The 12,654-nt window shown below is 36.7% G+C and overlaps 1 protein-coding gene across 3 annotated transcripts in view; it reads right to left on the minus strand.

Annotated features, from left to right (window-relative positions):
* LOC21406289 (dicer-like protein 4) overlaps positions 1-12,654 on the minus strand; it is a 23,771-nt gene that overhangs the window by 3,661 nt on the left and 7,456 nt on the right. For all 3 annotated transcript variants that reach the window (XM_024166832.1, XM_024166833.1, XM_024166834.1), the window contains 11 exons: positions 6,361-6,553; positions 5,868-6,028; positions 5,571-5,777; positions 5,071-5,336; positions 4,710-4,984; positions 4,198-4,634; positions 3,714-3,814; positions 2,370-2,575; positions 1,729-1,938; positions 702-1,166; positions 84-356 (listed from right to left, as the gene is read on the minus strand). In XM_024166832.1, coding sequence (XP_024022600.1) covers positions 84-356; positions 702-1,166; positions 1,729-1,938; positions 2,370-2,575; positions 3,714-3,814; positions 4,198-4,634; positions 4,710-4,984; positions 5,071-5,336; positions 5,571-5,777; positions 5,868-6,028; positions 6,361-6,553 — 2,794 coding nt within the window. The remainder of the gene's footprint in view (positions 1-83; positions 357-701; positions 1,167-1,728; positions 1,939-2,369; positions 2,576-3,713; positions 3,815-4,197; positions 4,635-4,709; positions 4,985-5,070; positions 5,337-5,570; positions 5,778-5,867; positions 6,029-6,360; positions 6,554-12,654) is intronic.

The raw sequence follows: 12,654 nt of genomic DNA on the forward strand, positions 1-12,654 counted from the left end.
GAAAGAGGAAAGTAAGAGATCACAAAATAAGCGAATTGTTCTCTCATAAAGCCAACATAAATAGTATAAGTTCATTAATGTACCTTTGGACATTTTGGCCAATCATCCTGACTGCTTTCTGATGGAGGCGCTTGGATAAATTTCACATATTTATTTATGGCTTTAGAAAGGCTACTGGAATCAGAGATGAGAAATGTTGGAAAGGATCGATCAACTGCAACGTTTGCAAAGGCTTGATTATTCACGAACACTGATCTCAAATCTGTCAACTGACCAGGCTTTAATTTTGGATAGACTGAATACAGGTACGAGGTGATTAAATAATCCAATACAGCATCTCCTAAAAACTCCAACCTCTGATGGTCAAAAGCAATGTTTAAGTTTGTTAATACAAAATTCTGCAACTTCTGATTAGCAAGCAAAGCGTGATAAGGAAAGAATTCTTATCTAACATTTAGGGCACGTTTGCATATTGTCAACAGTAAGAGAATGGAAGGAGTGTTTCTCCTTCCTTTGATGAGTTTAATTACTTAGAAATGCAATTCACATTCCTATTATGGTACATATACATTTAAATCAAGCGTTTAATTCCCATTCTTATTTCTCTTCTTTCTTTCTGAAACCCTTTTCCTTTCTGTTGCAATCCATTAAAAATTAGAGTAAACAAATCCTTAAAATAAAACTAAGTGCTAAGCACACACCTGGTAGCAGCCTCCTCCATGCCTGTTGTAAGAAGGATGAACAAATGCCTGTATAAGCAGACCCCTGTGGACAAACTGGTACCCTAATAAATTCTCAAGAGCTCCGATGTTAATTTGAGCAGCAAGTGGGTTGTAGATAGCACTTGCTATACAAACATCAGTGACTTGTGAGGCGTCAAAGTCAACTTTTATGCTAATCCATCTAAGGAATGCAGTTGCAGCCTTAAAGCCGCTGTCAACAATAAATGCTCCGATAAGAGCTTCAAGAACATCAGCAGCTGTTTTCTTATGCAACCAGTGGTGACCTTTGCTGCATCTGACTTCACTGAGATTTGTCTTATTTACCACGCCGTTCAAATATTTAGAATGAATATTTTTCTCCGTTTCGGAATTGCAGACTATTGGACATGAACGGCCCAAAGCAAAGAAGTGACAGGGATCAAATGTTTGATCCCGTATGTATACCTTAAACAAGAAAACAAAAGGAACATTACTACTATTAACGTTGAAATAACATACATGCAAATGGCATTTGTTTCCTTTCTGAATCTTTTCCCTAGAATGGAACAGTAGATTTATTAAGGGAAACATGCTTGCCAAGAGTTATCATATATACAGACAAGAGAGTTGCTCGGGATACACAGATAAAAAGCTGTGTGAATGTGTGTGTGTGTGTGTGTGTGAGAGAGAGAGAGAGAGAGAGAGAGAATATGAGATGATTGGCAATACAAAACTAAGCTACTTGAGCCGATCACCATTCAATCCATGTGTTTATTACTTTATGTTAAAAAATAGTTTCTCAGCGTTCTGGAGTACGGAATGTTTGACACCTTTTATCCATGCTGGACGAGACCTTTCACAATAAAATTTAGAATTGAAATCATTGGTTGGATAATAGGTATAGTAGTTACATCAGATCTGACATAAAGACAAGACTTTCATAATCCAGACTGGTAGTGCTCAGAAGTATGATAAATTTAGATAAATTCTGGGAAATAAAAGCCATATCCTGAAAGTTTAATCATACCTGTAAGTTCCTCTTACATGCTAGCTTGAATAAATTCAAATTGTTGACAATGTTAGACCGCTTCTTTGTAAGTTGACCTTCATCAAGGGTACCATGCAAAAGAAAAAGATGCCTTGCAACAGCATATTTGAGAAAAGCATCACCAAGTATTTCGAGCCTTTCAAGAGAGAAACCCACCTGGCACTTCTCAGTGGTAAGTGCTTCTAGAACCTAACACAAAGATTTACTGCAATTAGTAGGAAATCAGGTTCATGTCTAACTAGACAATAACAAAAGCCACTACGAGATGATTATTTGTTTACATAGATTACCAAAATTTTGGATCCCTTTCCAGAAAATTTCAGTTAAATTTTTTCTATTGATCTACTATCCAGTGAATTGTTGATTTACTAAAAGTATCTTTTTGGTAAATCACCATTTTACTGTCAATATATCAGGTAAATCGTTGATTCATTATGATTAAATTATCAATTTACCCTAAAAGAGGACATAAAATAGCAGAAAAAATGTTATCCATTTATTTAAAAATAAAAAGTGTCCAAAGCATTTATCCATTGCAATTTTCCTAAAGCAAATTAGAACAATTTGCTGTGTATGAATAGCCAACACTTAATGTTAGATATCATCCAGTAATGTCTTACACTCAAGACAGTAACTTCAGATCCCTCGGGGAATGAAACAGATAATTCATTCTTCAGTTCAATGGCAACAAGCAAGTTCTCCAAATGCTGCATAAATGATGGTAACAAAGAAATTGAACTCCCAATATCTTTCGAAAAGCCTATTATCTTCAGCTGACAAAGCTCGGGAGGCAAATAGATGAAATACTCATCTAGGTGACTTGATGCTGTAAAAAACAGATGATATTACGAAAATCAATTGGAGTGAAGAAAAGGAGAAAGAGGGAGAAGAAATATGCATAAACTATTGATAGACGTCAAGAACGACCAAAAAAAAAAAAGAGTTTTCTTACAAGATATTCTGACAAGGGGAAAAAGAAAGTAATTTGTGACTGTTATGAAAGCTCCTAAGCATGCTTAAGATGATAGCTAACTAAGCATGCCATGCGAGTTATTGAGTTTTTCGTTCTTATATCGCACATGGTTAATAATGCAAGCTACCTCATGTCTATATGCTAAATCATTAAAGTTGTGTTTCTTATGCACTCCTTATCATAGCCAGAAAGCTTTATTCTTTTTTTATTTTTTTTAAGAATATAAAATGAAAGAAAATATAACTCGTTAAAGGTAGAAACAATACAAGTTTCGATTAAACATGTGTAGACATGCTATCCCTTCAATTTGTTTGTACCCCTCTTAATCAGAAACTGTTTTCCCACTCGTCCATCTTTTTCAGTTTTCAAAAACAGATAAACAATGTTGACTTAAGGAAGGCAAAATAATAATAATAGAGGAAGAAAAACTGAAACAACCACATTTTTGTAGTCCCCTTCTCACTCTTCATCAAACTAACTTAAGTTGGACTCATAGTACAATTGAAGTTTGGTTCATTTTTTCATTTTCCAACAGCAGGCAAAGCTGCTTTGGCTTAATGGATGAGTACTGACACTGCTTGTAGGACAATTTGACATTGAAAACACTGTACTTCTTAGTTTTGTTATCCAACAAAGAAAAATAAAAAAAAACTAGGAGACGTTTGGTTCATGGATTAGAATCATGTGATTAGAACTATTTTCGATTTACGTGTATTTTTTGTGAGAGAAAACACTATAGCGAACCATGAACCATGAATCAAATCATTGTTTAAATCCTCAAACCAAACATAAAAACTAAAACCCTTGCAAGCAAGTAATTTAGATATTGAATAACCAAGTATGGTGTTTATGAACATAAGAAATACAAATCGCAGTTAATCATGGAGCAATATACTAACTATAATTAACATAATCCAACCTACTTAGGAATAGTAACTACTCAACAGAAAAAGAACTCTAATATGAGAACCAAATCAAAGGAAAAGATTACCAGATTCGTCTTGCCCCCGGTTATGCAGCAAGTTATGCAAAGAGAAAAGCGGTTTTGCTTGCAAAAGTGGTTGTTCAGGGTATTTAAGTTGGATGTCAAACCTGACTCCCAGAATTAAACAAGAAATCAATGAATACTATAATCTAAACTTTTATAACCATTTTGCAATATGTTTGAAGTAAACGAGGTACAATTTGGATGAGTTAATGAAGTATATCCTTTTTGTGATGTACTTGATATTCTTTATTTAGTAAATCATTGAGTATCTATATAAAAAAAGTTAATAATATGCTAAGAGAAAGACAAAATTATCTAATGTGCATATAAGTTTCGGTTTTTTTTTTTTTTTTTTTTTTTTGTAATAAGAAACGAGAGAATAATATTAAATCGGCAAAAAAAGAAGAGTACCACAGGGGACAAGGAGTCCTGCAGAACAAAACAAAACGAAAGAAAATCTATCAACACATGATGTCACTCTACCTACTTTTCATGTAAATCCTCCATGTAGCTTAAAGTCCTTGATTCTTCACACGGGCTGTGCCCATTCTTTTCATCGACAATTTTGGCAATGAAGAAAAAGCCCTTCTTATGAGGAGCATAAACCAAACTATTCTCAATATCACCTTTTCTTCTGCAACCACGAGCAAGTTGCAAGGTGTCTTTTGACACAAGAACTTTATTTGCTACTATATTTTCTGGGCTCCTGAAAACTGGAGATGATAAACATTTTCTGATAATCTTCCAATCTATATTCAATGTATTTTCATGATGATGAAAATTTACTGGGAGCAACAGGTAGAAGGTTGATGAGCTTGATTCAGAAGAGTCATTCTTTCCCAATTGGACATATTCGGGGACAAAGTCCATCCTATCAAGGATGACCTTGAGAAACATTTCTTGAAATTTCTCTGCCAAAGTAATCTGAATTACAGAAAAAATAAGAAATACTTAAAAAAAGGTATAGGCATAAAATTTTTCACAAACATAATTCTCTACCTCGTCTTCATAAAATTCTGCAACTCCCGATGGGATCAGCTTTGTCATCACTGATCTACCACGAGCCAAATGAAGCTCAAGTTCCATTTTCTCGGCCTCTACTGGGAGATTTGCCTTGAGAAACAGACCAAACTTTTTATAGACTCTATCCACAGGATTCGGCATAAATTCTATATAGTAAGAGTTAAGATAAACAGGAACATCTGAACTTTTCCATGGCTCTTTAAGCAAAGCAGGAACTAACATCTCATGCAATTCTACTCGGGTACCCTCATCTAGCACAAAACAAAACCAACAATATTTGGTAGAATAACAGACATAAACAAGAGAAAGAAAGTATAAATAGTAGTTGTGACCAAACCTCCATGGTTGTCAGAATCAGAAGAGTTGAGCATTGGCCCCTCCAAATATGATTTATCTTGCATTGGCAAGAGATAATCATTAAACACTCCCAATTTATGCAACTCTTCAATCGCTTTAAGACAAGCATCTTTTTTAGCAGCTTCTGATGAAGATTGGGGTGTGCTGACAATTTGATGAATTGGACCATTGGAAGGCAAAACTATATGACATACAGTTCCCTCCAAATCATCAAGAAAAAAGAACTTTGGTTTGGGGTCAAAATACCTGCAGGAACATGTCGAAGTTTGAACATGAGCAATGCTACTTGGCACCAGTGATCCTAGACGCTACTAAAAATGGATGGGTGGGTGAAGCACATAAGAGACTACCACACCATTGACGCTCTTTATCTTTATCCATTGAAAATATGGTCAAACAGTATTCAAAATCTCTCAGAGTGATTGAAATAATTAAGTATGATAACAAAAGACAAAAGTCATATTCAACGGAGGGACATACTCATCATGTGGAAGTTTCGAACAATATTGGTGGAGCAATGATATACTATATGCAGAAGAAATGGAAGCACCAGATGAATCAACTTTATATACTTTTTCTTCCAAGCCTATAAATATCTCGTTAGATGTTCTTTGAGCAATTTCAAAGTTCATTTGACGTTCATCTCTTCTAAAGTTTTCTAGCAGATCCATCTCTTTTTTATTGCCCCTGCAACCATAAGAAAATCAACAATTAGTGCCAAGACAAAGAAAAAAGAACCAAATTGTTGTTTTCAAAACACATGCTTTGGAAAGGCACCTAGCCACCAAAAATGCATATTCAGACTGAGGCATGCGCGCACGACCTCTCGATTGTATGAAGCTAGCAACAGTTTCTGGGAGATCAAATCGTATCACCAGGCAACATGTCTGAATGTCAAGTCCTTCTTCACCTACTTTAGTTGCAATCAATAGATTTAACTGCCAAAGAAATAAGCCAAAAGATTCAATTTTTGGATTCCATCAGAAGAAAGTCATGGAAAAAAAATACAAATATATTGACAACCAAAGGAAAGAGTTGAACTTTCCAACGCCTATTACACAAAAAGCTAGAACACACGAGGGACACAACGTATATTTGCACATTGTTGTGTTCCATTGAGTTTTGGAACATCGTAGTTGGGGAAGATGACTAGAAGCTTGATTCATGGAAGAACTAAGAAGAGAAAGTATATAGCAAAAGGTTGGAAAGATGAATTAAGATGCATTGGTACAGAATAATGTGTGGTTAATAAGAAGATACAACACATTACATCTCCAGATCGGAACTTCTCGAGAATGATTTTCATGGTCTTGCGTGACACATTCCTCAATCCAGAGTTTATTCCTACAAGCAAATCACAATTCCAAAATGCCAGAAATTCGAGGCTTTGCAGTATGCATGACAAGGATCTTGCTGTGATGATCCTGTTAACAAAAATTATACATTTCGTATTTGGATTTACCCTGAAAAGGCAGGGGGAAGCCTTATTAGAAAAACAGTCAGAAAACATAAATAATTAGATATATCATTTTCTCAGCTAACTGCTTAAAAAGAATTAGTGACTTTAACAATGACCTGAACACTAAAATACATTGTCAAATCAATTATAACATTTTTTCGATAAGAAAAAAGAATTTCAGTCATAATGATCAGTAAAAGACTAATACAAGAGGGGAGGATAAGGTATCCACACTACTAGAACAGTAATGAAAGAAAAATAAAAATTAGAGCCTGAACAAAAATACTACATTGTCAAATCAATTATAACATGAATATCGGAAAACAAAAATAAAAAGCATGAAGTCCCTATGACATGAAACTTTGCTATTTTGTCTCTATCAAGCCAATATTTTAGCATGCTTGAGATACATACTAGCCTAGGGGTGTTTAAAACTTGCAAGTAACCTATTAAACAAATCCAATCCAATCTGTAAAGTCCAGATAATTAATTAATTATGGGTTGCATTGGTTGGCATTTTGTAAAAACCGACTAAATGCAAATCAGTTATGGATTGTGTAAAAAAAAGTCAAACCTATATCGATCCTCACTGTGTAAATAAATACATATTAAATATAAATAAAATTAAGACATACTTTTTATATATTTTATTTTTTTAAGGGTTTAGATATAAAATCCTAATGCTAATCCTCTATGAGTTAGTTTGATCTTCATTTGTTATACTTTTTATATATTTTATTTTTTCAAGGGTTTAGGTATAAAATCCTAATGCTAATCCTCTATGAGTTAGTTTGATCTTCATTTGTATCAAGTGGCAATGAATTTGTGACATTGGACTAGTTTTGAGTGTTATATGTTTTTTAAAATTAATTTTTTATACGTCATTCTCAATAATATATTATACATATACATATATTTTTTTGATGTAAGGCAACCAGAGCATTATTTATGGCTGAAACTTTTGCTTGAAGCAGGTTTTGAGTGGGTTTTCCCTGCTCATTGCAAGACTTTGTTGATTGAGAAAATGCTGGGCTTCAAATCTAATAAGATGGCTAAAGTTCTCTAGAAAAGTATGGTACTGTCACTGATGTGGGCGATTTAGATAGAGAGAAATATCAGAATTTTTGAAGGAAAAGATTTGGAGTTAAATGACACTTTCGAGGAAGCTAAATTTTAGGCCTGCTTTGGGCGTCAACAAACAAATCCTTTTTTTTTTTTTAAGAAATAGGGATCTTTATTGATCATAAAATAAAGAACAGGGAGAAAGGAGGAAGAGTTTTCCTAAAGCAACTAGGTTCCAAGATTACAAAGGAAAATCAAACCAGGTTCCAATATTACACAGGAAAATCAAAAATTGAAAAATCCAAAAGCTAAACCAGAAAACAAAAAGGAGAAAGGCTACAAATAAGGGGCCCAACTCTTGACAAAATCCGAGAAAACCGGCTTCCCAAATTCTTTATCCCTGTAAACCCACAATGAAACCCAATACTTAATTTTATCCCATAGGACCATAACATCTTCCTCGCGGTCTACAAAGACTGCTATTTCTTTTAACCAGATTCCCCAAAAAATGGCAAAAACTGCACCCTCCACAAAATTGACCCCCTGTGACTAAAACCAGATGGGGAAGATAACACAAACAAATCTGCACAGTTCCTCGGCAAAACCCACAAAAAACAATCAAACTCCTTCAATAGACAATGACATGACCATAACTGTCTTTTAAAGTTTTTCCTTTTTGTTGTTTGTTTTTTATAGCTTTCTGTACCCTTTTTTGTTTTGTCTTTGAGGACTCCTTGTCCTCTTTCTTGTGTTTTTTCCTTTGTAAAACTCATTGTAGAAATACTCGGTTAAGAAAATTCTAGAATAGTTGACAATAGTAAATTAGGAATATAGAGATTTAGGATTATTCCCAATATCTCTATTTATGGAAGTTTCTTAATTTCTGGTTTGTTTCCTATTTTATTCTTTATTTCCGGATTCTATATGAAATCAGTAATTATGTAATTAGTGTTAGGGTGAACAGAGACCTAATGTATAAGTAGGGCTGTACATACATGTTTTTATCAATGAGAGAATAATCATTCCCTAAAAACTTCATGGTATCAGAGCAGCCTCCTTTGATCCTGAAATAGATGACAAAGTACGGCATGACAATGAGCCGCCAGAGTCAATCTCCATCAGAGGTTTCCTCCTCCGAAGCTGTTACCACCAGCAACAATGGCATCTCTGATGGCCTTATTCAGTCCATTACTGGACATAAACTCAATGGCCAAAACTACCTCCATTGGTCACAATCCGTTATGATGTTTGTCTGTGGAAAAGGGAAAGAAGATTATCTTTCTGGGGCAGCAACACCACTGGAAGGAAAAGATCCAAAGTATAAACTTTGGAAGGCCGAGAACAACATGGTCATGTCTTGGCTTATCAATTCTATGACCAACGAGATTGGGGAGAATTTCCTACTGTGTGGGACTGCCAAAGAAATCTGGGACGCAGCCAAAGAGACATACTCCAATTTCGATAACTCATCTGAGTTATTTGCCGTGGAGAGCATTCTCCATGATCTGCGTCAAGGTGATCTTTCTGTGACTCAGTATTTTAATACCCTCACAAGGAATTGGCAGCAGTTGGACATGTTTGAAGAACATGATTGGAAGTGTCCTGAAGATGGAATGAAATACAAGATCGTTGAGAAGAAAATACTTTATAAGTTCTTGTTGGGACTCAACAAAGAACTGGATGAAGTTCGAGGAAGAATCATGGGGATGAAACCACTGCCGAGTGTCCGAGAAGCTTTTTCAGAAGTCCGCATGGAAGAGAGCCGAAAGAGGGTGATGATGGGACCTACAGTAGCTGCTCACAACCCAGAAGTATCCGCCCTTATTGCTCAGGGGCCCCAACACCAAGCTGGAGATTCGAAAGCAAGGAGAGGACGATCTTGGTGTGATCATTGCCGTAAACCCAGTCACACAAAGGAGAACTGCTGGAAAATTCATGGAAAGCCAGCAGATTGGAAGCCGGCAAGGCTAAACAACAGAGAAGGACACAGCAATCTCGTCTCCAGCGAAACAAATCCTCCACAACCCGAGCAGAATCTGTTCAACAAAGAGCAAATGGAGATTCTGCAAAAACTGATCAACCCGCACCATGCCAATACCTCAGAAGTTGGAACCGTGTCTCTAGCTCATAAAGGTAATCTCCTAAATGCCTTCAATAACCTACAGTAGCTGCTCACAACCCAGAAGTATCCGCCCTTATTGCTCAGGGGCCCCAACACCAAGCTGGAGATTCGAAAGCAAGGAGAGGACGATCTTGGTGTGATCATTGCCGTAAACCCAGTCACACAAAGGAGAACTGCTGGAAAATTCATGGAAAGCCAGCAGATTGGAAGCCGGCAAGGCTAAACAACAGAGAAGGACGCAGCAATCTCGTCTCCAGCGAAACAAAGCCTCCACAACCCGAGCAGAATCTGTTCAACAAAGAGCAAATGGAGATTCTGCAAAAACTGATCAACCCGCACCATGCCAATTCCTCAGAAGTTGGAACCGTGTCTCTAGCTCATAAAGGTAATCTCCTAAATGCCTTCAATACAACACGAGAGATGTACAAACCGTGAATTGTGGATTCAGGAGCCTCTGGCCATATGACTGGAGATGCAAGGTTGTTCACCACTTATAGTTCTTGTAATGAGAACTTTACTGTCAGGATTGCAGATGGATCACGCTCAAGAGTCATAGGGAAAGGATCCGTAGTTGTATCAAAGGACCTTACCTTAAACTCCGTATTTCTTGTCCCTAATTTGGATTGCAATCTCTTATCAATTAGTAAACTCACTCATGAGCATAATTGTGTTGCTAATTTTTTCCAAAACTCTTGTAAATTCCAGGACCTGGATTCGGGGAAGATGATTGGCAATGCTAGGATGTACTCGGGGCTCTATATTCTCAAGAATGACCATCCACGGGGACAACAATCTCACATGGCAGATTCGGACATGCAAAACCAGCAACTTACAAAATTTTCTTGTTCTGTTTTTCAATCCAATAATGATAGTGCAATCATGTTATGGCACTATAGGCTAGGCCATCCCAACTTTGTTTACCTTCAAAAACTTGTTCCTTCATTATTCATCAATAAAAGTCCAAAAGATTTTCAGTGTGATATTTGTCAGTTTGCTAAACACACTCGTAGTTCATACTCAATTCAACCATACCAAAAATCCCATTCATTCTCAATGATTCACAGTGATGTATGGGGACCTTCTCGGGTTAAAAACATCACTGGAACAAGGTGGTTTGTGTTGTTTGTTGATGATCATACTAGGATTACTTGGGTATTTCTCATGAAAGAAAAATCAGAAGTTGAACAAATCTTCAAGAATTTTAATACCATGATTCAAACCCAATTCCACACCAAAATACAAATATTCCGCACAGATAATGCCAGGGAATATTTTAAAATCTTTCTCGGGGAATACTTACAAAATCAAGGTATTATATACCAAAGTTCTTGTGTTGATACCCCTCAACAAAATGGGGTGACAGAAAGGAAAAATAGGTATATCTTAGAGGTTGCTAGATCACTTATGTTCTCCACCCACGTTACAAAACATTTTTGGGGGGAAGCCGTACTCACAGCAACCCATCTCATAAACTGAATGCCCTCACGAGTCCTAAACTTTCAAACCCCATGTCAGTCTCTTCTTCTTTCCTACCCAAAGTCCAGACTTCTCTCAACCATTCCATTCAAAGTGTTTGGTTGCTCTGCATTTGTTCACATCCATCAACGACACAGAAGCAAACTTGATCCTAAATCCCTCAAATGTATTTTTATTGGTTACAGCCCAAATCAAAAAGGGTACAAGTGCTATTCCCCGGTCACAAAGCGATTCTACATCTCAATGGATGTCACATTCTTTGAAAATACACCATACTTTCCCAAATCAGCTATTCAGGGGGAGAATGTACAAGAATACCAGCTTTGGGACATAGATGTTCCATCATCAAGTCATCCTTCAGACCCAGTCACTGGTTCGGCCATCACCACCACTGGTCCGGCCATCACCACCACCATGTCTGTCCCAAATTTTCAATCCGAAAACACTAGTTCAGATGACCTCCCAACCTCAATTCCTATCCAACATCCGAAACCTGCCAACAATGGTGAGTTCATTGTATATTCCCGAAGGAAGAAAACTCAAGAGGATGTAGAGCAACAAGCACCTCCTGAGCAGCGTCAAGAGGCTGAACCGGATTCAAGAGTTCTTGAGACTCTATCATCAGGTAACACTAGCCCTGTGAACATTATAGATAAGCCTAATATTGATGATCTTGATTGTCCAATTGCATTAAGGAAAGGAGTGCGATCTTGTACTAGTCATCCAATTCACAATTTTGTATCTTATAAACAATTGTCGCCGAACTATCATACTTTTGTGGCAGAATTAGACAAGGTGCAGGTTCCTAACTCCATCCACGAAGCCCTGTCTATTCTAGAATGGAAAACGACAGTGTGGGAAGAAATGAAGGCTCTAAAGAAGAATGGAACTTGGGAAATTTCAGAGCTACCAAATGGGAAGCGTACAGTGGGGTGCAAGTGGATATTCACTGTCAAATACAAGGCAGATGGTAATGTGGACAGATTTAAAGCACGGCTGGTTGCTAAAGGGTTCACTCAAGCATATGGCATTGATTATCAAGAGACCTTTGCTCCAGTAGCCAAATTGAATACTATTCGGGTATTACTTTGGCTGCAAATCTTGATTGGCCTCTCTGCCAACTTGAGGTTAAGAATGCTTGCCTTAATGGGGACCTTATAGAAGAAGTTTACATGGATACTCCTCCTGGTTTTGAGTCTCACGCTACTATAAATAAGGCATGCAAGCTCAAGAAGTCTCTTTATGGATTAAAAAAATCTCCCAGAGCATGGTTTGACAAGTTCAATAAGACAGTAAGGAAGTATGGATACTCACAATGCCAGGCAAATCACACAGTCTTTGTTAAGCACTCATTAGAAGGGAAGATAGCAATTCTCATTGTATATGTGAATGACATCATGAATGATGTCATTCACATATACAATGAGAATTGCTATCTTCCCTTC

Source organism: Morus notabilis, unplaced genomic scaffold (assembly GCF_000414095.1).
Source record: "Morus notabilis unplaced genomic scaffold, ASM41409v2 Scaffold156, whole genome shotgun sequence".
Taxonomy (NCBI): Eukaryota; Viridiplantae; Streptophyta; class Magnoliopsida; order Rosales; family Moraceae; genus Morus; species Morus notabilis.